The sequence below is a fragment of the Diabrotica virgifera genome, chromosome 2 (assembly GCF_917563875.1).
Source record: "Diabrotica virgifera virgifera chromosome 2, PGI_DIABVI_V3a".
Taxonomy (NCBI): Eukaryota; Metazoa; Arthropoda; class Insecta; order Coleoptera; family Chrysomelidae; genus Diabrotica; species Diabrotica virgifera.
Genome location: NC_065444.1, coordinates 172,007,331 through 172,034,566, shown reverse-complemented (window position 1 = coordinate 172,034,566; position 27,236 = coordinate 172,007,331). Strand labels below are relative to the sequence as shown.

Genomic DNA, 27,236 nt, shown 5'->3' with positions numbered 1-27,236 from the left:
TCCAAACACATCAAGTTTATGCAGCTGTTAGAAATATACAATTTCTAATATACGTTGCCACCCTGGGAGGTAAGGGCGGTCGTACTTCAGGTTATTTTCAATGTTAAGCAGCTAAGGGAGAATAAAACATCTTTACTCAACGGACACCGAGTTTATTCTCCCTTAGCAGCTTAACATTGAAAAGAACCTGAAGTACGACCGCCCAGGGTGGCAACGTATATTAGATGGCGATCCTGACAGGAACGCCTTATGGTGGTCGTTGAGGTTGGTTTACCCTTACATGGGGTTGGTTGTCAGGAATACACTTAGTTACCCATATATACTTTATTTAGTGACTAAATACAATAAAAAGCGTATTCAGCTGATGACGACGTCTGCCCAACTTGATTTGATTTTATAATAATTAATTATCCGGTGTTAGTTGAATATGCATTTTATACATGCGTTCTTTTGTTTATATGTTTTTCAATGTCAGTTTGTAAATACATTATCAAATTATACTTTACGCTGAATTGCTAGAATTTACTTTAACAATGCGTGACCCAGATTTAGTAACCTTGCGGGCGTGTGGTAATTATGTAATCAAAACAATATCGTAAAATATATAACTCAATCTTTTTAAAGAGAGGATTTTTAGAAGTTTTAGAATACTGAATTAAATCCCGTTACAAAGTGGTTTCATCGCGCTAAAAGTTGACGTGTATGCCTAAAAAAGGTTAGACTTTGTATAACTTAAGTTTTTGAAGTTATACTTCTTTAGGCACGAGCGTGAATTTTTATTTTCCCGGGCGCATGCGCACACCGACAGTATGGTATTATAGTCGCTCAAACGTTATACGGGATCTGATTGGGTGTTAAAATCATCTGTCAATGATTGTTCAATATGGGGAAGTGTATATTAGTTTTTATTATTGTGATGGCAGAGAAAAAAGCAAGTTTATAATTGTAGTGACTTTTTAAATAGTTTTTAAAAGCGACAGGTACGTAATAATTGTAAATGTATCCTAATAAAAAATTACATAGGTACCTACCTATTTGGAAAATTTGGAATGGAAAGGTACGTAATAATTGTAAATGTACCCTAATAAAAAACTACATAGGTACCTACCTATTTGGAAAATTTAAAATGAATCTACCAAAATAGTATGTAATGCTTTGATTTGCATAATTTGATTACCATCAAAATGTCTACCAATATTCACCTAATATATTGTTATTCCACAAAAATCAAACTAATTTGATTAAATTCATATAAGTAATAAATAAGTTTATGGTGTAAACGTTCAGTTGATGTATATTCCCACATGACAGAAACGCGAAGATGGCGCAATGGGAAAGCACTTCGATTTTCGATTGGCGGGATCGACGGGAAGCGGGTTCGAAGCGGTCCCCAATGCAAGTTACTATTTTTTTTTATTTTTTTATACATTTTATGATTGTAACTATATTATTATATAATTTTTTTCAGAAAATACGTATTTAGTTAAGATTTTTGGCAACAATTATTGTTCAGAAATAATTTCTTTGTGGCATTTTTCAATGTGTTAGTGTGTGTTTTATTCTTTTATTTTTTAATTTTTGGTATTGTTTTAATACAAATTTTTGGAAAGTAGTTAGTATTAAAATTGGTTTAATAGTTAAATTAAACATAAATAAACTGTTTAAAGTATATCGATTTCGTTGAAATCATATAATAGAAGTATAACTTCTTACGTGCGTACAAAGTACACACATTCTTTTTCTATATCGTAGTGCCCTAATCAGTATAGGAGGTTCTTTTTTCCCCTGGAAGCCGTCTGTTGTGAACCGGTTGTACTGCAACCACTTGGCTTATTGTACATCTTCCATTCGTTTATGAAACCCATTCCAGAATTCTGGAACCCTGTACCAGCTTGTACAGGTCTAGTGGGTGGGTGCCATATATATATTTGGAGTCACTTCGATGTCTCCGAAAAGTGTTTGCCGCCTCCGATCCAATGCCTCACAGTCATACAAAATATGGTTGATTGTTTCAGGTTCTCTGTTACAGAGTCTGCAGCTCAAGTCCCCATGAAACAGCCCCATTGTATGCAAGTGACCCTTAACTGGCGCATGTCCAGTGAGGAAACCTGTTATGACTCTGAGCTGATTCCTGCTTGTTTTCAGCAGTAACTCAGCCCTACTAGCACATGTCCGTCCGATATACATCTTGCCATGTGTTTGACGGGGTACACTCTCCTAATGTGAGTTGTGTTGGCTTCGGATCCAGGCTTTTTTTCGTTCGCGGACGGTGCTTTTTGGCACTCCCACGGCCGGCTCTGGACCCAGGTATTTTGTAGCTGATGCTCTCTTGGCAAGTGCATCAGCTCTTTTATTGCCGTATATGCCCCGATGACCTGGAACCCATACCAGTATAACACTGTTATGTTGTGCTAGTCTGTCAAGTTCTTGTCGACATTCCCACACCAGCCTAGAGTTTACCTTAGGGTTTATAAGAGCCCCAATGGCTGCTTGGCTATCTGTGCATATGTTAATCCGCTGCAGTTCGAATGCCCTCAGGTTGTTTTCTCTTGCACATTGCAAAAATCTCTGCCTGAAATACGGAGGTACATTCTCCCAGTGGAATAGAAATGTTGAAATTTCCACCACTACAGAATATTCCTGCGCCCGAACCGTCTGCAGTTTTAGACCCGTCCGTATACCAGGTGTAACCCTGCAGTCTGGACCGAGCGTTTCCTCTGTCCCATTTGTCTCGTGGGCAAATGTTCACTTGAAAAGGTACTTCAGGCTTGTATCTTGATGGCATATGGTCAGAAATCATCATCCATTCGGCATCATTAATTTCATTCGTTATTCTACTATGTCCTGATTTAACTGGTACGTTGCTCAGGTTTTCTCGCAGTCTATAATATCCCATTCTCGCCTCACCTCTTATTGTTATATGTAAAGGAGGGATATCCAGTAGTGCCTCCATAGCTGCCGTAGGTGTGCCCCTTTAATCCCCCAGGTGATCCCGAGACAAGCAAGTCTTTTCACCTTGCTTAATTTGATGATGGCACTTTTTTGTTGCACTTTTGGCCACCATACCACTGATGCATATGTAATTGTGGGTTTTACCACCATGTTATAAGTCCAATATACCATGTCTGGTCTTAAACCCCACATTTTTCCATGAGTACGTCTGGCTACCATTAACGTATTTACCGCTCTCTTCGCTGTTCTTTCTATCTGCTGATTCCAAGTAAGTCTTGAGTCTAATATTATCCCGAGGTACTTTACTTCACTCACCAGATTTGAATGTAGACCATTTAGACTTAGAGGACCCAATTCCTCTGAATTCCTCCTTTTAGTAAATGTCATGACTTTTGACTTTAGAGGACTGATGTTAAGCCCTACATTTGAAGTACATTCTGTAACTACGGTCAGAGCCTGTTGCATTCTATAGGAAGTTACTTATCAGACCACCATATAATTACCTATCTTTCAGTAGCTTATTTATTACTGTACCGGTAATTAAACTCACCATTCGATTTATTTACATTTTTTATTTATTTTTATAATATTTTACTTCATTCGAAAATAGAGACCGAAAACTAAAAGGCTTTATGTAGCCGTACAAATATATTCTAGATTAGATAACAGTCGACCTTTCTTGGGATTTCCATACAGGCACGATAATCGATGAATCATTGCGAAGGTTCGAGATACCTCTTTTGAATAAATTGCGGATGCACGTCGGTCTATTTTTCAATACTATATCTGGAAAATAATAATTTTAGGATATAATATTTTGACTATGCTGTTCTTCTTGTTTATCATTCTCAATTATTATTCATAGCAATAGATTTTTTCAGATTAAACTTTAAATTTTAAATTCTACGCATTAAATACATATTAGAAGTATTATGTTTTAAAAAGTTTTTATATACTTGGCTTGGTGCTTGGTCGGTGTCACGGACTCCGCACATTTTGTAATCCATTTTAAAAATAGTTCTAGGCTACCTAGGTACCTGATATTTCAGAATAGCTTTGAACTAGCTAACAATGCAATATTTAACTGCTCTTATACAGAGTGATTCATTAGTAGGGTAAAGCTCCGTAGATCCGTTATAGTAATGGATAGCGATAAAAGTTAATAACAAAAATTGTAGCCAACTTTGAGCTTCACATTACAAAATTAGTTAGAATTTTACAGGGGTTCGATAACATAGCGGCAGATCAAACTTTTGTTTTTTTAAATGGAACACCCTATATTTTATTTTATATTCGAAATCTTCTTAACTTCTCCATTACAAAAATATAAAGGTTTGGTATGTTATACAGGGTATTTTCAAAGTTGTAACAAATTTTATATGAAAATCGTAACAAGTTCAACTCCCTGTATAAATAAAAATAAGCACAACGGCAATGGTTTATTGGTGCCATATTTTTTTACTTATTGTCAAAATGTTCATAAATGATTGATATTCCTGATTTTCTTTATATTGAATACAGGGTGAGTCAAAACGGAAGTACATTATTTTCTCAGTAATTTTAAATGAAACACCCTGTATTTTATATCACTATCAAAAAGTACTATTAGCTTACTTTAATTTATATATAACATTCCCTATGTCTAAATTTATTAATTTTTGAGATATTTTCATTTTTCAGAGCAAATTATTAATTACGGGTCTAAATCTTTCTATTACTATAACGGATCTACGGAGCTTTTCCCCACCAATCAATCACCCAGAATGAATAAATCGATTTTTTTTTATTTCAAACTATTTTAAAAATGTGACTAATGCAATGATATTTTAAAGTACGTTAATAAATCGATATCTACAAATTGATGGTGGGTCAGTGGCATTACACTGCAGACCGAGAGTTCCCTAGTCTGAACACGGTTGTTACGTATCTTTCTTTAATTTTTTTTAATAAATAAATAAAAGTTGATATACTTAAAATTCGTATTTTATGAGTTAATTATTATATATAAATATTATATATACCATTTTAAACAACCGTGGTATTATAAAACGTACTTTTTTATACTAGTGTAATTTTTGGAATTATAATTTTAACAGTTAATACACCTACTAAAAATTCATATTTTATTCTTTCGAAACATGTTGTGTCCTATATATAACAAAACCGTGTTATTGTAAAAAGTACTTTTTTATTATAGTGTAATTTTTGGAATTTTAAGCATTTTATATCGTCAAATTATTTTATATTCGCTCCTATAAATAATAAAAACGTTTTATTATAAAAAAAGTACTTTTTATAAAAAAGTTCTTTTTATAAAAGTGTAATTATTTTAAGACTTACTTATTTAAGCAATTAACTAATTATTCATATTCATTTATTAATGTTTTGTTTCCTTAGCTTGAAAACAATATTGTCTATCTTGCATTAGTAGTATTTTTTTATAGAAGATAAAAATTATTTTTATCTTCTTCTATTCTTAGTAGGTAATGTTCTTCTCAGAGGCATTTTTCAGTGTGACGCAAGTGACAGAAAAAAAGGCACGTCCGTGATACATACACATATATAACAGTTATTCCAGTTGTTGATAGATGGCGCTATAATCGAAAAAAAAGATTTGGGTTTACCGATTTACTGATTATTTACCTATTACATATCTATACCTAGAAGAAGAACAGGAGTCACGGAGGCAGTTGAAAGAATAGCCATGGCTAAGTGGGCTTGGGCAGGACATGTTGTCAGACTGACGGATGACAGATGGACCAAAAAGATTCTGGAATGGCGACCAAGGCAGGAGGCATATCGAAGCAGAGGACGACCACCGACTAGATGGACGGATGATATCAAGCGCATCACCACAAATTGGATGCAAGAAGCTCAAGATAGAAATAGGTGGAAATTTTTACGGGAGGCCTACGTTCAGCAGTGGACAAATATAGGCTAGTTGATGATATCTATACGACTATAATTTAAAGTTCTTCTCAGACCTTCAGTGTGTTATTAATGATGTAATATATGATTTTAATAATGTAGAGCATCATATCATAGCATGACATTTTAATAAAAACTGGCAGAATCGTAATCGTAATTTGGTATAAAAACAAATCAATTGTGTTTATTTCATTTATAAAAAGGTATGTTCTTTGATTTGTATAGTTTTATAAATTGTACAGATTATAGTCGTATAGATAATACATAAATAATTTTTTGTTCGATTATAGCGCCATCTATCAACAGCTACAATAAATGTTATAAATGATTTTAATCACGGACGTACAGGAGTTAAAAAGAAATCGAAAAACTGTGACGCACTGAAAGATGCCTATGAAAAGAAGAATATCTCAGTATTCTGTACAGCAAATTTGTATAGATTATGAACTGTATTTAGATTGGTTCTCCATATTTCCCTATTCTGGCTTGCTCGTACTGAACTCGTGAAGTTTTTATCTAGGATTTTCTCCACTGTTTGATTTTCTCCGGTTGGTGATCGCCCTCTAGTTCTCTTTTCCACCATTTTTGGCTTTTTGGTTTCTTAATGTATCCCTGTCAAAAAAAGTAATTCAGATCCCATATTTGTGTTTATTGAGATTCAGACAGCATATATTGAAGGTGTGGGACGGTGTGCCTCTATAACTCAGAAACAATATTGATTTCTGAGTCTTGGTACACAGAACTTTTGATCAGCCGTACCAAAGCTACCTCTCTAAGTTTGAGTAAATTTAACTGAAACCACTGTTACATAAGCAAATAAAAAATACACCAGGAATATTTGCACGAATACGAAAATCAATGAGGCTAAAAGTTAGATCTTATATCACCGTTCAGGGAGATCATTTTTGTATCTTTGCGCCTCTTTAAAATTATATTAGTGGTACTTTCTGTTATTGTTTTGGTTTTATATTATTGTATTAGACAGTTCTTGAGCATGTTTTATGCCTGCTTACACCAACAAATCTTAGTCTTACATAATACATACGCGTTGCACCATTGAGTCTTACATAAATTTTCAGCTTACCACAATGGATTACCATGTGGATTGTATCTTAAACTTATCAGTTAAGAGGTGCTAAGAGAGACGAGCCCTATCATTAAGCTGAGCTGGGCTAAGCTGGAGCTTAAGATTTGTGCAACTAGATTAAGTGCAACCAGACATTAAAGAAATAAAAATACACCTTAAGATGTTTTATTCTTTGCTAAAAATGGCGCCACATATGAAAAAAAAGAAGAAATATTTTTTGTCACAAATTAGACCGAGGAATTCAAAAATTATTGTCAATTTTTTACAAAAACAAAGTTACATGAAAAGACAAAAAAGATCATTCAAATCAATATATTTTCACAATTTTAAACGTAGATCAATTACTTTTACCTATTATTAATTAGAATTTCATTCATAAAGTATTGAATCGGTTTAATCTGAATATCAATTGTACATCTGCCAGGCCATGCATATAATAAGCATTCTCGTATACTTTCAATAAATTATCGACAGAGCTATATCAAATGGAGCATAAGACCTTTCATTAGACAGAGAATGGCAAAACGTGTTAATAATGGTTATCAATAAACCGACTGGAAACATTCAATTAATTACTGTACCCATTCTATGACAATTAACAATTATTATATTGTGTATCATTCTCTGTAGGCTTATGCATTCGAATTAGTTACCACTATTGTCTTTTGAATATAATTATTACAAATAAACGTATGTTTCTGAAACATACGTTCGAAACTATTGACGGCATGTGAATTCTTATTGGATAGGTTACAATTAATTGTTTTTATATTTCAACGTGGAATGAAGTAAACACTTCTGTTGTATTTAGGTATATGAATGTATATGTAGGTATATGATCATTCATATACCTACATACAACAGAAGTGTTTACTTCATTCCACGTTGTTTTAACGAAGGTATACAGCCAACTACAGGGTTTACCCTTTTAAAGTTTTTATATTTATTTAAACATTTTATACGTTAAATTTAAAATATTTTTCAATGTAAGTTGATTCCGTTAAATTAACGTAGTTATATGCCGTACATTTAAAATGTGGGTGTTGCGTGATATGGGTGATCAGATACTTTTTATGCCCAAAAAAAATATATTTGTTGGGATTGCAGGTAAAAACTATAATAGCTTTATTGCTCGCACTATTCAATAAAAGGATAAATTTTAACATTACCTCACTTCTTTTCGGTCCTGTTCATAAATATACGAACCAAGTAATATCTACCTAAAAACCTCTGTGTGAATCTCTCAGAGATAGGTTTGAATAGTTTTATTCCAAATCTCACCAGCTTAAGGCTCATCCTCGAAAATTGTAACTATAAATTTCGTAGGCTATCTCTATTTCAAAAATTATTTCTTTCTGTAAGAAAACAAAATATATTCATGAAATAATACTCTTTACGTCATTTTGATGTTTCCTCAACCCCAGTTCAAAGATTCGATTACACAATACAAAAGTATTGTGTAATAGAGCAGCGGTTCCCAACCTTTTTTAGCTTGAGGCACACTAACTTAAAATCTCGTTTAGCCACGGCACACTTGGTTAAATAATCTCTATAATGAGTATAATCATAATGTATCATTGGTATGTATGTGATTTTTTTACTATGTTACTTTCTTCAAAAATATAATTTAAAACATAATTCATTGAGTTAATGTTGTGCTCATTATGGAACCTAGTTAGGAAAAATTTTAATGCACTTACAAACATATATTTTGTGTTAAAAGAGATGAGTTGATAATAAAAATAATGGAGTATAAAACAGAATCTTCGTCTAATTAAAAATAGTGGTACCATATCTAATGCGATATTTGTGCTTGGTGACCCTTCATTATTAAATCCTTTCTAGGACATATTGTAGACAAGCACACTCTCAAGTCGTCCTCTAAAGATTTTAGCTGTGAACGATTTTTGTTCTTAATGGCGTTCATCGACGAGAAAGCACATTCACAGATATCAGAAGTTGAAAAGGGTATTATTGCATCCATAGCTTTTTTTGTGACCAGTGGATATTCATTGATGAGGGTAATCCAAAATGATACATCTACATTAACTTTGATTTTCTTCAGTTTTGACTGAGCCTCTGTTTCTTCAACTAGTTTACTGTACTTAAATTTAAGTCCACGGTCGTTTTTTATAACTATCAGTTCACCCTCTTCATCAGTAGTGAACAAGGCCATGTCATAAGCCGACTCGATGTATGGATTTCGCACCCAGTCCATTGATGACGTATCGAGGGAGGGAAAATACTTTTTTATATTATCATTCAGCTTACTAAGACTTTTCAAAAAAAAGTTTGACAGATTTGGTTCTACATTGCAATTGTTTGTTCACTCAAACATGTCCCACGTGGCTTGATTTTCGCGGCACACCTACAGGAACTTCAGAGCACACCAGTGTGCCGCTGCACACTGGTTGGGAACCTCTGCCCTAGAATGAAATATTCGGACCTACACAGTGAAAGGATTAACGTGATTAAGATCGTAAACTTTTACATAAAACAAATTTAACAAAATATTGTATAGCGATATATTTTGAGATCATTCATCCGATTTTAGTATTTGCATATATACATATAAGTGTACATATCGTACTGTAAAAGTCCATAAGCTAAATAAATAAACAAAATAAAAAATAAATAAGATTTTTTGAAGTTATACTTCTTTACGATCGAGAATGAAATTTTATAATACCGGGCGCATGCGCACACAGACAGTATGTAGTTCGTTGCTAATCTTTCAAGATATGTATGTATCAGTGCTGTCAGCGCAAATAAGTCATTAAAAGGATATATTAGTGTTTTTAGTAAATGTATTATTTATTATAATTTTTGTGTCTTTGGATTTGTCTTCCTCGGGAATAAGATATTTTATAATAATAGTAAGTATATTTAAAGTATTTTTGTATACTTCACTTGGTCTATTAAATTTGTCAGTATGTATGAGAAATTTTGTAACCTGTCAAAGCGAAGGGAATATAGTTCAGTGGGAGAGCGTGTGACCGGAGATCGAGAGGTCCCGGGTTCAAATCCCGGACGATTCATATTCTTTTTTTTATTTTTGGTATCGTTTTAATAAAAAAATTTTAAAAGTGGTAGGTAAGAAAGTTAGTTTAATATTTAAATAAAATACAAATAACCTGTTAAGTATATTTATTTCTTTGAAATTATATAATAGAAGTATAACTTCTTACGTGCGTACAAAGTACACACACATTCTTTTTTTTTATTTACATAAAGCCGCAGCAACCATGGAAGGTTATTAGCGGATGTTGAACAATTACAATAAAATAAATAAGATTGTTTTAATAATATTAGGGGAAATACTTTGTATGCTGTATTGATAAGTGATATACCTGTATATTAGTTTGTGCAATCCACTTTATCACCCTTTGTGTGTACGGGAATGATAACACTGTCTTTCCAGGAGGTTGTCAAATGGTCTTTTTTCCAGATTTGGAAATCAGATCTTGAAAGGATGTCTCTTCGGATTTATTTACTTGTTATTTTAAAAAATTTTATTTCTATCAATTGTAAAGTTAATTAAAGAAAAGGATAAAATGTTAGATTTTTTCTAACGGCGCGATGGTCTTTCAGACCGCCCACCCGCCTCATCTGTGGTCTCCCTCTTAGCAGTTTTGAGTCCTCTGTCGGACATAGACCTCCCTTAAATAATTCCGTTGCATCCGATCTTGAGCGCCTTGAATCCAGTTGTGCTACTATGTTGTTGGAAGACGTCCTCGATTATGATAAACATCGATGTCTAGGTCTCCATTTTAAAATTATCTTAGTCAATTTTATATCTTTCTTCCATTTCTTGAAGGTGCCGAATTATTTCCAGATGCCATCAGCAATATTGTATGGACCAGAATCACTGTCAACAAGTCTGCCGATAAGGCATAGGAAAAAAACTAGTCAATAAGTCAATTGTCTCAGTTTGTAATAACTGTAGATTGTTTTATTTTATTAATTTTATCCAAAATGTATTTTAAAGATTTATGAACATAAATATAATTTTATTTATAGATATGGGCAGTGTTAATGAAGAGGCACAAAATGGCGCTGTTGATGTGGCAACATGGCGAGGAAGCTTTAGCGAAAGCTCTAGTAGGTTGTAAATTGTACAAGGCGATGGCACACGAAGCAGCCGAGGATGACATGGAAACTGAAATATATGAAGAATTGCGGGCTTACGGAAAAGAATTCGAAAATATTGGTAATATAACTATTATTATAATAAATATTATATAAGGGTGCACATCCTGTGTGTCGCCGGTTCTCGCATCCTAGCTTCCGGCGATTGTAGATTTCTATTTTCCATTATACCGTTTACTTCTTGCCTCCACGATCTTCTTGATCTACTCCTTTTCCTACAGTTGGTGGAATTCTCTATAACATTAGCCCCCGTTGATCATTCATCCTTCCATATAGTCATAGCACGTCAGCCATTTTCATTTTATAGTTTTCAGTGTGTCAATAGCTGTGACCGCTGCCTTATTTTAATATTCCTTAATCTATGAATATTTTCTAGTGAGTTGGCAAAATTTATATCAACATTTCATTTTCATTGCTTTTATTTTTAATGCGTCTTTTTTATTTATTCAAAGCTCTGAACCATTATGAGAAAGACTTTTTATGACACTTTTGTCCTAATTTTTGTGTTCCGATTGATGTGGTGATTCCTGAATATACTATTCAGTGGACGTTTTGATATATTACCTTGTTATATTTGGGTTGCTATTTCTTTTGTTTTTAACTATCGAAAATAATGTTTATACAAAGATGTTTATAGCTATCATCATTTTAGATTTGTGTGCCTCTAGTTCTATACCACCTTCCTTTACCTACCGCCCATACATACTCTGTTTTGGATAAATTAATTGATAAACCCGATTTGGTATATTCTTCATCTATTTTTCGTAGCATATAGTGGATATTAACTTGATATTATGCAAGTATTACTTGGTCATCCGCAAAATGCAAACTGTACGATTGGTTATCTCCAATTGTATATCCTCATGTTCATATTTTTTTGGGTGTTTCCCATGATTCTGTCAAAAATTTTCCAAGCTCAGTAAATCGACTACATATATTTGTTATATTTAATCCTGGCTCTATTTTTTATGCGTTTTTTATTTATTATTCAAAGCTCTAAACCATATGTAGCAATTCTTGCTATAAATATGCCCACACGAATTTGTTGCACAAATTTTTGTGTTCCGATTGATGTGGTTATTCCAGAGTACTTATACTAATCAGTGGATGTTTTGTTAAATTATCTTATCAAATTTTAGTTGCTATTTCTTTTGTATTCTGACCATCGTTTGTAATGATTATAAGTACCTAGAAATTTATAGCTATCAGTATTTTAGATCTGTGTGCCCCTAAGTTGTGAATCACCTTCCTTTACCTCCCACCCATATAAAGATACTCAGATATTATCCTCTTTTGGTATTTTCTTCTTCCATTTTTTATTTAATCTACGAGGAAAATAAGCTTATTGTAGCTGGCTGTAGCTGTATACCATAAAGATAGATTTGTTGTAAAAGGTATATTTAGAATACCCTAAATAAGGGTACATTAAAACAAAACGTTTTCGGATTAAGAAATCCATCATCAGTGTTTCCAAAAAGCCAAAAAATAGCATGCCTGCGCCACCAACATGTTTTGGGTAAAAACCCTTTAAATGTAAACAGTTATGTTATGTTACATGTTAATAAAAAAGTTTAAAGATGTTGCAGATATGCCTGGGTATTACCCATAGCAACACAGGAGCAAACAATTGATAGTTTTCGAGTTATAGGCGATTTAAAATCGGAAAAATGCGAAAATGCGCATTTTCGAGGCTTAAAAACTCATATTTAAATTAGTATTTTTGAGGTTGCCAGATACTTAAATTGAATATTAAACATTCACCTTCAAGATTCTGAAGAGTGATCAAGTCTATCCTTAATTTATACCGTTGTTTTTTAATTGTTAAATATGCGTGTTTATCCGATTTTTTGCCGATGCGGCGAGCTCTTTGAAAAATCTCATATTTTCCTTCGAAAAATATTTTTTCTAGTTTCTTTGGGATATTCTAAATAAAATAGGTTTCTTGACATTTTTCTCAAAAGTTAATAGTTTTAAAGTTATAAGCGATTTAAAATCCGGAAAATGCCAAAAAAACGCATTTTTAGATTTTAAATCGCTTATAACTTTAAATCTATTAACTTTTGAGAAAAATGTCAAGAAACTTATTTTATTTAGAATATCCCAAAGAATCTAGAAAAAATATTTTTCGGAGGATAATAGGAGATTTTTGAAATAGAGCTCGCCGCACTGGCAGAAAAATCGGATCAACACGCATATTTAACAACTAAAAAACAACGGTACAAATTAAGGTTAGACGCGATCACTCTTCACAATCTTGAAGCTGAATGTTTAATCTTCACTTTAAGTATCTGGAAATATCAAAAATACTAATATAAATATGAGTTTTTAGACATTGAAAATGCATATTTTCGCATTTTTCAGATTTTAAATCGCTTATAACTCGAAAACTATCAATTTTTAAGAAAATTTACAAGATACCTTTCTTGTTTAGAATGACTCACAAAACTTAAAAATATATATTCCGGAGCAAAAACACGTGATCTTTTGTATTTGTTTAAAAAAATTGTTTAAACAATTTCTGCCCAAAAATTCCGCCCGGCACCCTTCAGATTTGTTTAAAGGGGACATTTTTTAATAGGAATCCACAAAGAAATCGAATCAGAATTTTTTTCAGACGGGAGCGGTCTCACCACATGGACTAATAATGGGATAATGTAAATCAAGATATAGTATTTTTACGACCTTAACTTTCTTTTATTTTTACAACCATAATCAATTATAGCTATGCTTTGTTTTTAAACCAGCAGGAGTAAACTAAAAAGACAGCTTCACACCCAAGAAAGTCACTAGAAAAATCACCAAATACATCTTCTTTTTTGGTTGATCATGTCGGCCCTCAACGGCAATCCATAAATATTATATTATATTAATACATCACTAAAGAGTTCTAAAAACAACTGCTTTTTATATACAAGCACACTAACAATCTAAATATTAAAGTAATAACGCACAAAACACAAAAAATCGCCGATATAACTTAATTAACCTATGAAATGCCAATAATGTCAAAATTTCATTACAGTGGAGTAAACTTGCCTGAGGTTGGACCCATTACAAGCAAGCATTACGGCGCGGTCAATTTGAATTACTCCTCCTGGTTTAAAAACAGAGCATAGTAGAACACAAGAGATACTGTAGTTGTAAAAGTATTTAAAAGTGAAAGTCATGAAAACCTACTTCTTAACTTGTACGAAAATTATATCTCTTTACAAATTACATATTAGTAATCATATAAGTTTCATATGGGAGTGCTGGTTTCGTTGTTTTTAGCTTTTATTGTGATGTCACCTCAGTACTTTGTGACTTGTTTTGATCTTTCCATTGTTGTCGTTTTACTCTTTTTTTAGCTTAGTCAAATAAAACCTAAAATACATTTTTTGTTTAGCCCTAGAAGTATTAGATTATTGCTACAGACAAGACGATGATCAAACACAACAACTCCTTACCTGTGAGCTACAAAACTGGTCAGGTCATACCTGCCTCAGCCTAGCCGTTACTGCCAATCACCGAGCTCTTTTGGCACATCCTTGTTCTCAAATAATCCTTGCAGACTTGTGGATGGGCGGATTACGCACAAGAAAAAACACAAATATTAAGGTAAAATTACAAATATTGTGTATTTGCTTAAATTAAAATTAAATAAAATCGAATCGAATCGAGTGGAATCGAATCAAATCTAATCTTAAATTCCCACAAATTTGAACAATTCAGTAATGAACAGACATATAATTTCATGAATGTCCGACTGGTATATTATTTGACAAATAATGACATAATGTCAAAGTCAGTTAAATATGATATGTACATTTCCTTAGGGCGTTCTTTTTAAAACTAACACCCTAGTGGCCGGTTTCACCAACGACAAATAGTAGTTTATTCGATGAATAAAGTTATTCGACCAATAAACTGACACATCTACGTTTCACTCATCATCAGCCTATAGTCGTCCACTGCTGAACGTATGCCTCCTCGAAAAACTTCCATTCAGATCTATCTTGCGCTGCTGCAATCCAGTTGGTACAAATCCTCTTTATGTCGTCAGTCCATCTTGTGGATGGTCTTCCCGGGTTTCGTCTATCCGCTCTCGGTCTCCACTACATGATTTTTTTTAGTTCACCTATCATCTTTCATTCTAACGACGTGTCTTGCCCACTTCCATTTAATTTTGGCTATGTGTTTTATAATATCTTCTACACCACTTCTACTAATTTCTTCGTTTCTTACCCTATCTCTCAACATTATGCCCAACAATGATCTTTCCATTCTACGTTGTGTCACTTGTAGTTTTCGTGCAGATGTCCTTGTTAGAGTAAGTGTCTCTGCGGCATATGTAAGAACAGCTACGTTTCACTAACGACAAATAACATTTTATTTATTTACTTATCAAATAAGTACCTAGTAAGGGAGAAGTGGGAGGTGTGGGACACTTTTTGAATAATATTTTTTTTAATTATTGATTTGCTATTTACTCTTCGAATAAATTGACAAGTTAATCTCGTTTTAAATATCTATAACAAAGAATATTCGTCAGTTTATCTTCATCAAAATTTTATTGAAACACAATAAAAATATAATCGATTAATCTCTTTCTCATAGGCACTTTTCAGTGCGTCACAGTTCTTCGATTTCTTTCTAACGCATTAAGTTGGAAGTGCCAGAAAAAAACGTACTTCCGTGATTACAGTCATTTCTAACATTTATTCTAGCTGTTGATAGATGGCGCTATAATCGAACAAAAAGTGATTTACGAAATACAACTATAATCTGTAGAATTTATAAGACTATACAAATCATTTTATAAATGCAATAAACACAGTTGATTTGTTTTTATACCAAATTGCAAATAAAAGGGTTATACTGCAATACCCTTTTCATATTTGGCTGATTACGATTCTGACAACTGTCACTGTCAGATTTAACTAAAATGTCATGTTATAAATGTGTATTATCCAGAGATATGTCAAGAATAGATCTGGCTAGGGATATGCTAAACAATGCATCGGGGTGTAACGTCGATATCAAGTACGGTGGTCTAGCGATCTTTGTCTGTCGTGTGAGTGTGAGCGTATCTACCAAGAGGTGGGAGTAATGGAACGAGAGTTACACAGAGGCGGCAGCCATCATATGCTAGAGAGAGAAAGCTAAGCGCCAGTAGAGAGAGATAGATAGACCACCGACCCGAACTGCTCCGCGTTACGTTATTTTTCGGAGTTGGCCAAATCTATGTGTATAAGATCTTTGGTATTATCACGGACTTACCTTTTTTTCTCTCACTGGTGACGCACTGAAAAATGCCTGTGAAAAGCACCATACCTAATAAATTTTATTCGACGAATAACTATTCATAGATTTATTTGTTGTTGGTGAAACCGGCATTAAGGCCTATTAAATTTACGAATAATTTGGCAATAAATTATTTTCATTAAGTTTATTACGAACATATACAAACATGCAAAATACAGGGTGTGTCATTAATAATTGTCCATATAGTAACTGGAGAAACCTTAGCACACAATACGAAGATTTAACCTAAAACACTTAAATAAAATGTGGTTCCTTACTGAGTTACAGGGTGTTTTATCTAAAAATTTAAAAATTATTTTTGCTCAGCATTTTAATACTATTCGACGTATCCTTTTCATACTTGGCAGACAGTGCGACTACTATACACCCTACTAAATTATGGTACGCAAACGTTTCTAGCTACTATCAGAGGCGTACCAGGGGATAGTGAATGGTTGACCTTTCTCAAATTCTACGCCACTGAAGGAATTACTATTTTAGTGCTATTTTTAGATTCTCCAATACTTTCTACGTAAATAATATACTCTTCATTGGAAACGATAAAGTCATTAGTTTTCGAGATATTTGAAGTTAAATATAAAACGGCACAGTTATTTTGATTAATTTTATATGATTCATATGATTAAAATTTAAAAACTATTTGTACCCAGTACTGTAAAACTATTTGGCGAATCCTTATCATACTTGGTAGAAAGTGTAGGTACTGTACACCCTACTAAATTAAGATAAATAAACGTTTCTAGCTACTACCAGAGGCGTACGACAGGGGATAGTCTGCTGGTTGAACCTTCCCAAATTCTACGCCACTGACGAAATTGCTATTTTAGTGCAATTTTTTGGTTTTTCAATACTTTTTATGTAAATAATATACTCTCCATTCGTAACGATAAAATGATTAGTTTTCGAGATATTTGAAATTAGAAATGAAGCGACACAATACATTAATCAAAATAACCGTGTTGTTTCATTTTTAACTTCAAAGATCTCGAAAACTAATGACTATCGTTAGGAATGAAGAGTATATTATTTTCATAGAAAGTATTGGAGAATCCAAAAATTGAACTAAAATAGCAATTCCACCAGTGGCGTAGAATTTGGAAAGGATCAACCATTCACTTTCCCCCGTCGTACGCCTCTGGTAATAGCCAGAAACGTTTATTTAACATAATTTAGTAGTTTGTACAGTACCTATACTTCCTGCCAAGTATGAAATGGATACGTCAAATAATTTTAAAATGCTGAGCAAAAATAGTTTTTAAAATTTTAGATAGAACACCCTGTAACTCAGTAAGGAACCACATTTTATTTAAGTGTTTTAGGTTAAATCTTCGTATCATCGATTCTAGTTTAATAAAAAATTTGTTTAGTAGTCCGATTTTGTGTGAATAAACTAAATAATTAAAATCATTTAGCATAACATATGCATAACTTTTCAATATTCATTTAAAATACATCATCTCTTATTCGTTTTTAGTATCTTTGAAGTTATTGATCTTCAAAATATATTTGTTATACCTATTTTAATTACAATTTTTATTAATTTTTAGGTTATTTTGGGCTTACTGTGTATGCCTTACATATTCAAATTAGAATTTAAATCAAAAGAAGAATTACAACTTATGCCTCAAACTACAGAAGAACATATGGAGCTTGAAAATGATGATGACGACAAATCTGATTCGGAAAAAAATCAAGATGGAGATGTAAGTTGTGGAAAGCCTAGTAAAACTCTGGCAAGTTAATACTAACACATTTAGATAGGCCTATTTAATATACTTAGTTATTTTTCTAGCATAAGGTGGTTCGTAAAACTTACATTGAATTTTATAATCCAAAAGTAAGCAAAATGTTAACATTTCAAGTTAGCACTTGAGAATTTATCACGTATCTAGCACGTTTATTTCTATAAATATTGTTTAACTGTATATTTTTTAACTATTTTAAGATTCAAATAGGATAACATTCACTAGATAATATGGTTCATTCACTCACGGCAAGATATTGCAAAACCGAATGTTAAAGTACAGCTTGGATGGACATGAAATATCGCATACACATAAAAAGTGATATTGTGCCTATGTGTGCTTTTTCCTAGGTGTCGGTATCACCCCTTCTCGTAGGTAGGTGAAAAAACATACTTTCAAAATACGTCCAGAAATGGATAAACTGAATGATTGTAAACAACTTTCATTTTATAGATAGTTTTTTCATTAAGTTAATACTTTTCGAGTTATTTGCGAATGAAAATGTTCATTTTTCAACAAAAACTACGTTTTTGCACGATTGATCATTTTTGACTGTTTACCGTGACAGATTTTACGTCAGTAGGTGACATTTACTACCAACTCGACGGTAAGTAATCTAACTCGACGGTAAGTACTCCAACTCGACGGTAAGTAATTCACTTACCGTCGAGTTAAAAAATCTCTTAATTTTAATTTATTTTTTGAAAGAATAAAGAAAAACGGTGGATTTAATTAATCATTGAATATTCTGCCCAGAGGCTTCCAGGAGCTTTCAACTGCAATATGTCTTTGAACGAAATATGCCAATAGAGTCTTTTCTTCGATTCTTAAATTCTTGCCTTCGCACCATTTTTTAAAACTTTGGTAGGTATTTTGATAACGGATTTTGGATTTTTCGGGAATAATTGCGGAACACGCTTCTTCCCAAGCCCGTTCAATTTCTTCAAATTCACTTTCGCTCATATTTTAATTCATAATAATCAAAATTGTATTTAAAATTATTGACAACTAAATAAAAACTCAATTCTCCATTGTTGTTATGCACCCTAGTTACTACCTAACAACCAAAGTATATATCTTGATAAAATGAATGAAACTAGTCAATATGACGAAAATGTTTAATTTTATAATTTATAATTAAATGGTATCAATCGTGCAAAAAACGTTATAAGCATGTCGAACGTTAAGGGTAACCGATCTCAGACAATAATTGGAGTCGTCGCTCCGCTCCTCCTCCAAACAATTGTCTTCGATCGGTATAAAACCCTTACCGTTCTCCATACTTAATATACTATTTCGGACGATTTCGGAAAAAATTCCTAGCAAAAATATATCATATAAAAAAGTGAAAAAAAATGTGTGTGTGTATGAAGTCTTTAGACCCAATAGAGGCAGATTTGCAGCTAATGAAAAGTAGGTTTTTATTCGTCAAATTCCAAATCGAATATTTAATAAAATAACCAAAAAATTAAACACTTTTTGGGAAAAACTTATCACAACTTTTTTATAAAGTGTTTATTTTTGTTTTTAAAAAAGTTTCTAGTATTAAAAGTAAGCTCAAAATAAAGTTGATTCCTTTTTTTGGTAAAGAAAATCGTGAAGCATCCCCTAATTAGCATCCCAAATGAAATTAATCATTACCGCTTAACAAGTTACTTTACTTACCTATGTATTGTTTATATGATCTGTAAGTTTGATCGGTTCAAAGGGCTCATTTTAGAAAGGGTTGTAGTTGAAAGGGCTTGAACGAGACACTAATCACGAGTGTATGCAAATTTTGAACAGTCATATCTCAACCAATTTTTGTCTTACAGAAAAACCAAACAATCAAAAATATTTACAGAAGCTAAACCTACATTCTTTTTACTTTTTGTAATTTTTGGCAACAATAACAAGTTTTAAGTTATTTTGAAAAAAAAAAATTTTTTTCAAACTTGAAAAAATACTTTTTACTTTACAACAAATTTTTTTCCAAAATAAGCACTTTGAATCGATAAATCTTACAGATTGTTTCATTCATAGAGACTCTGACCAATAGAAACCTACAAGAAAAAAAAATTACAGCGGTAATTTTTTTCGATAATTTCCCGTCATCAAGTATTACGTCAGATGCCCTTCGTTGCTACGCAAAATGAATATTCAGTGACATTAATGTTTTACAACTTGTCAAAGAGAACACCATGAACAAGTTTAGCAAATATTCAGGAGGAGATATCAATAAAATATTAGTTAAAATGATTTAAAAACAGTTTAATTCATGAAATAATCGTACCGAATTACAGTTGAGCTCTTCAAAGTACTGATTTGTTTTGCCCTCGTGACACTTTGACATTATTTTACTGCCCTTCGGGTCGTGAAGTTAAAACTAAATGTGTCCCTCGGGATACAAATCGATAATTTTAGAGCTCTCGTGTAATTACTACTGATAATATAAACAATATAATAAGTAAAGTAACATGTAAAGCGGGAACGAACATTTTCTAAATGAACATTTTTCAAAAAAACAATTACTCCGAATTACTCAGTTTATCCATTTCCGGACTTATTTTGAACGTATGTTTTTGACTCAAGAGAAGGGGTGATACCTACCTCCAGAGCATAATAACACATCGGCACAATATCATTGTTTTTATTTGACATGTTAGCTATGTGTGTGCCAAATTTCATGTCAATCCAAGCGGTTCTTTAAAATTTACAGCAAAAACCGTGAGTGAATGGACTAATATTTAAATTAAATTAAGTAATTTAAATAAAGTTAAAGTTAGTTGTATCTGTTGTACTCGAGTTATAAATTCATAATGGTACAGTTAATTATAGATAGGTATCATTAAAACTGTGCTATCAATGATTTTAAAACGAAGTATAGATTAACACTTTGCCGATAAAAAGATTCCACGTCCGCAGAAGTAGAAATTGGTAGTTAGACAGAGATGTATTTTATGACCCCTGCTTATTATCTATATTATAAGTTCATAATTAAAGAGGCACAGGGGATTCCAAGATGAACGTCATGTTAACGCCATTCATCTTGACAACATACAGCATCAGTTACTCCGAAAATGCGGCTTTGATTGCAGATTCCGACTGACTTCTAAACTGAAAAACTTCGATGTTATTCGTGAATAAAACTAGAAACTCAAGTACGTTTATCACAATACTAGGTCTAGTCGACTCTATTCTATGTAGTTAAAACTTGGAACCTTAAAACATCAACCGTAAATAACTTTGAAGGGGACCTTTGACATGTGGATCTACCAGACGATCCTCAAGATTTCATGGACATCACATACCTCAAACAAAAAACTGCTGCATAAAATAGGCAAGAAACGAAAACTTTTGAACACTCCAAAGTTAGGAAAACATCGTACCTATGCCACATCCTGAGATTAATAAGTACCAATATACTCAACTAATAGTAAAAGGAAAGATGGAGGGATAGAGACTAGGAAAGAAAATACTATCGGAGCTAAGAATTATCCAACAATGGACAGGGCTCAATTTTGAATAGCTAATAAGAACGGCTGAAGACAGAGAAGAGTTTGCAAATTGTAGTAGCCAACCTCCATTGAGGAGAGGACACTTTAAGAAAAATAATGAAGAGGAAATCCAAGAAGAAAATTTTAGAAGTGGGTAAAAATTAAGAGGTATCCATTGTTATTGAGGAGATTAATGAACAATTAGTTGATGAATTTAATATTTTTTTACATTTAAGGTGATACCCTCCTATTTGAATCTAATTATTTTTTCCAGCACATATCACACTTTTACTACATACTTTTAAATACCTTTATTTTCTTATCACTAACCTTTTACTGTTTATACATCTAGCATGAATAATTTTCGTGTCAATTAAAAGTATTAGTGAAAATTCTAATTCACAAAATGTGTTAATTCTGTTCTGTAATAGTTTCATAAATGTTATTCATTAAATGTAAATCTTTAAATAATGTAAATTTTACTTATAATAATTGTACAATAGCTTAGAAATGTTGGAGCAAAGATTCAGAAAAAATATGTAGGTATGTTTAGATTTACATACGTTACAATCTCCTCGAGGAATTATTGTCGTTATGAACCACATATTTATTCTCTTTGAACCGCACATTATACTTTTTTGTATAAAATGATAATACAAACAACTAAGAATAGAAAATGAAAACAACTAAGAAAAGAACGGAGAATAGAAAGTGATTTTTCATACTTTTCAATTCCTGAAATTGTTCCTGTATAATATTCATATTTAAGAAGTTGCTGAATCTGTGGACCATCGAAAATATCGATGGTCAGGCAAAGAAAATAGCCTTTATTTTTTCAAATGACAGGCTAGGTATTCTATTTTCAGCTAGGTATGCTGAAATTAGACACTTGAAACAGTCTCCTTCAATTGGTGAAGCTTGAACGACTTGCTTCATGAGATCCAATTTTACATGCAGAGGTTGAAATATATATAATGTCCACAAGTGGTTGATGTACAATATTTGGACCACCAAACTTCAGGTCAGATCTTCCCGGCCAATTTGATTGTATTCGATATTTCTGTCCCATATACACAAAAAGCAAATATACTTTGTATATCCAGGTTGCTGACCAAGGAGGAAGCGGACACAAATGATCCATTGGTGCATGTCATATTGCAACACATCAATATCTCTTCATATCTTCATATGAAGTTTATCTCTTCATATCTTTCACTTAAATGAATTGAATGGCCTATCGGGACTGAACCAAATAAATCTCCATTGTATAAAAAACACAATTCAAGCTTCGCTTTGAGCTATTGGTAACGCCATTCAGTTGCATTCTAGACTGAAATTTCCAACTCCTCCATTAAACCACATTCCTTATGGCAATACACAAATCTACCATCACTTCGAAATAACTCGAAATAGCAATACTTCTTGCTGTAATCCATGCTAGATTGTGAGGTAGAGAAGAAACTTATTTCCCAATGTAATATATACAGGGTGAGTTTTTAGTGCGGGATCGGTCGATAATTCCATTACGGTATAGAATATCGAAAAAAGTTATTTAGAAAAAATGTAGGCCATGATATTCTCCACGCTTGGAAAATATGTCCATTTCTACAGGGTGATCAATAACAGCGTGGTATATCAAACATATAATTTTTTAAATGGGACACCCTCTATATTTTTTCATATTTATATTCCCCTCATAATTCTTGTTCATATAATATAGGGTTTTGCATTACTATACAGAGTATTTAACAAGTTATGACCATTTTTATTTCGAAATCCCTATGAGATTAAAACCCTGTATATAAAGAAGTAATTCATAGACAATAATTTGTTTTATGTAATAAGATAAACATTATACTGTAGTTTTTAAATTAAGTCCAATTGAAATCATTGACGAATGTTTGTATACAGGGTGAACTACAAAACCAAATTACGATTTTCTCTATTTTTTTAAATGGATCACCCTATATTTTATTTTTCAAAAATATTGTATTTATTATACTCTTTCATTTTTATATAGCATTCCCTATATCTAAACTTATTACTTTCGCAGATATTTTTAGTTTTCTTCAACTTTCGAGAATACATTCAATTTTTCTAGTAGAAATAAGTTGGTATTGAATGATAATTAAACAAAATTATTTTTATTTAATAAATCACTATCACAAAATATAAACCATAGCAATATGCAATGAATGTATCAATAAATGTGATATTAAGGAATTATCATATTTCCCTAATATACAAGAATCATACAATTCCTACAAAAAAAATATAGGTATGTTGTGTATAATAAAATTACAAGATTATTTTTATTTAATAAACAACTCACACAAAACATAAATCAAAACAATATACAACTAATTTAATAGTTTTTAGATTATTATATCAACAGCATTCTAAGCCAAGAAGTTTTTACTAACACATTCCTAATAGCAGATTGTGACCCGCAGTTATTAATAATATAATTTTCATATTAAATTTCATTAATATGCATCAATAAGAAATCCCTACTTTGTTAACACTCAAACTAGGTGATCTATAAATGTTTAAGGTGATATTGTTAGAGATTATGTGATTGGTCTACATTTTTTGACGGTTGAGGTTTTTATACGACGGTGCTCCAGTTCTTCCAAAATTTATTTTTTTTCAAGTGGGGCTATATAAAAAACCTTGTATAATAGAAGCATCCAACAACGCTTGATGATATGAAAAATGGAATAAAAGAAGCTTTTAATAATATTGACTTACAAAAATGTTAAAAATGTGGCTCGGTCATTTGAATATCGGTTACAAAATTGCATAGACGTTGAAAGTGGTCATTTTCAACATTTACTTTAGACTTATATCCTTAACAGCACATTAATTGGTAGATTCATTAAATTTTGTTAAGGTTTATTATTTTTTTGTTAGTTATTTATTGAATGAAAATATTTGTTATATTATTACATTATACTTATTTGTTAAGTTATTTATATTTATAAGAATATGTAATTTAATGTATTCCCGGCAAATGAAGAAAACTAATAAGTTTAGGTATAGAAGATGCTATATAAAAATGAAAGAGTATCATAAATACAATATTTCAAAAAAATAAAATATAGGGTGATCTATTAAAAAAAAATTGAGAAAATCGTAATTTTGTTTTGTAGTTTAAAAGTGCTTATAAAAGTGAATGTTCTACTAAAAAATTCTTGGCTTAGAATACTGTTGATATACCAATCTAAAAACTGTTACATCAGTTGTATATTGTTTTGATTTATGTTTCATGTAAGTTATTTATTGAATAAAAATAATCTTGTTATATTTTTATATACAATACAAAGTTTTGTTTGTAGGAATTTTACGATTCTTGTATATTAGGGAAATATGATAATTTCTTAATATCACATTTATTGGTATATTCACTGCATATTGCTATGGTTTATATTTTGTGTTAGTTATTTATCTAATAAGAATAATTTTGTTTAATTATCACTCAATACTAACTTATTTCTACTAGAAAAATTGAATGTATTCCCGAAATTTGAAGAAAACTAAAAATATCTCTGAAAGTAATCATTTTAGATATAGGGAATCGTATATAAAAATGAAGGAGTATATTAAATACAATAATGTTGAAAAATAAAATATAGGGTGATCCATTTAAAAAAATAGAGAAAATCGTAATTTGGTTTTGTAGTTCACCCTGTATACAAATATTCGTCAATGATGTGAATTGGACTTAATTTAAAAACTACAGTATATTGTTTATCTTATTACATAAAACAAATTATTGTCTACGAATTACTTCTTTATATACAGGGTGTTAATCTCATAGTTATTTCGAAATAAAAATTGTCATAACTTGTTAAATACTCTGTATAGTAATGCAAAACCATATATTATATGAACAAGAATTATGAGGGGAATATAAATATGAAAAAATATATAGGGTGTCCCATTTAAAAAATTATATGTTTGATATACCACGCAGTTACTGATCACCCTGTATAAATGGACATATTTTCCAAGCGTGCAGAGTATCATTGCCTACATTTTTTTTAAATAACTTTTCTCGATATTTTATACCATAATGGAGTTATCGACCGATCCCGCACTAAAAACTCACCCTGTATGTACCGGGTGTCCCAATAAGAATGGCTCTCGGCCATATCTCAGGAACCGTTTATAGTACAGCTTTGAGAAAAAAATATTTATAACCAAAGTTGTCTCGGGAAAAGCCTGGAAATTATTTTCATAATTGTAGGTCCACCGCTAGAGGGCGTAATTGAATATCAAAAATTAAAAAATCAAAATTTTACAAAATTTACCTTATGAAAGGGCACTGGAAATCCAATTATCGTATTCTTCATAAAATTCTGCGCATATTTGTTTTCACAAGTTTAAGTCTACCTTTGCAAATAAGAGCTGGGGGTGAGTGGGAACCTTCTTATGAAAAAATGGCTGTAAGTCCGGTTCCGCTAAATCGAATTTTGCATACTTGGTCTTGTTGAAAACAGCTCTTTTTCGTCAATGTAATTGTCTTATTTTCGAAATAACCTAATAAGTAATATGCAAGCTAGGAGGCGTTATTTAATTATTTGCAGAAATCTGGTTTTCTTTGGAAATTATTAAATACAAGTATGCATTTTTAATCCTGTATTACAAATTTAGACCAAATTAGCAACATAATACCGAAAACTGCATGTCGATACCTTTTTTCTATCTCGAGATATCTTAAGAAATGTGTAAATTTTAAATATAACTGTTACTGTCCCCGGTAAACGAGGTTAAGGAAAAGTAGTGTGCTATGGAAAACACAAATAAACATTTTCCAGATGTAAACGTATATAATTAATTAAAACAACAATAAGACAAACAACACTATAAAATATAGCAAAGAAATAAAAGCAACTACTTACCTAGTCTTAGTGACTGCCTAAATGTTCAAATTGTTGCCCATCATTTTGGATGCAAGCATTTACTCTTTCAAGAGTAGATTGAATAGCAACAGATGTTACTGTTTTTGACTTTTATTTGTGGGGACGGATTAAAGACCTTGTTTTTGCCGCTAGGCCCACTACTCGAGAAAACATGATCTAGAATCTAGAGAATACGAAACGCCATTCAAAGCATTGCGAAAGCAGAAATTGAGACTGCTGTTCAATCTACTCTTGAAAGAGTAAATCGAAAAGAGTAAAGTGCATCGAAAATGATGGGCAACAATTTGAACAGTTAGGTCGTCACTAAGTAAGTAGTTGCTTTTATTTCTTTGTTATATTTTATAGTGGTGTTTGTCTTATTGTTGTTTTAATTAATTATATAAGTTTACATCTGGAAAATGTTTCTTTGTTTTTTCCATAGCACACTACTTTTCCTTAACTTCGTTTACCGGTGACATTAACAGTTGCTTAAAATTTACACGTTTCTTAAGATATCTCGAGATATAAAAAATGTATCGACATGCGGTTTTCGGTATTATGTTGCTAATTTGGTCTAATTTTGTAATACAGGATTAAAAATGCATACTTGTATTTAATATTCTCCAAAGAAAACTAGATTTCCGAAAATAATTAAATAACGCTTACTAGCTGGCATATTACTAGGCTATTT

At 31.9% G+C, this 27,236-nt stretch overlaps 1 protein-coding gene across 12 annotated transcripts in view; it reads left to right on the top strand.

Moving 5' to 3' along the window:
• LOC114331473 (transient receptor potential cation channel trpm) overlaps positions 1-27,236 on the top strand; it is a 1,429,758-nt gene that overhangs the window by 1,298,889 nt on the left and 103,633 nt on the right. For all 12 annotated transcript variants that reach the window (XM_050642920.1, XM_050642916.1, XM_050642919.1 and 9 more), the window contains 3 exons: positions 10,988-11,177; positions 14,502-14,713; positions 17,968-18,123. In XM_050642920.1, the coding sequence (XP_050498877.1) occupies positions 10,988-11,177; positions 14,502-14,713; positions 17,968-18,123 (558 nt within the window). The remainder of the gene's footprint in view (positions 1-10,987; positions 11,178-14,501; positions 14,714-17,967; positions 18,124-27,236) is intronic.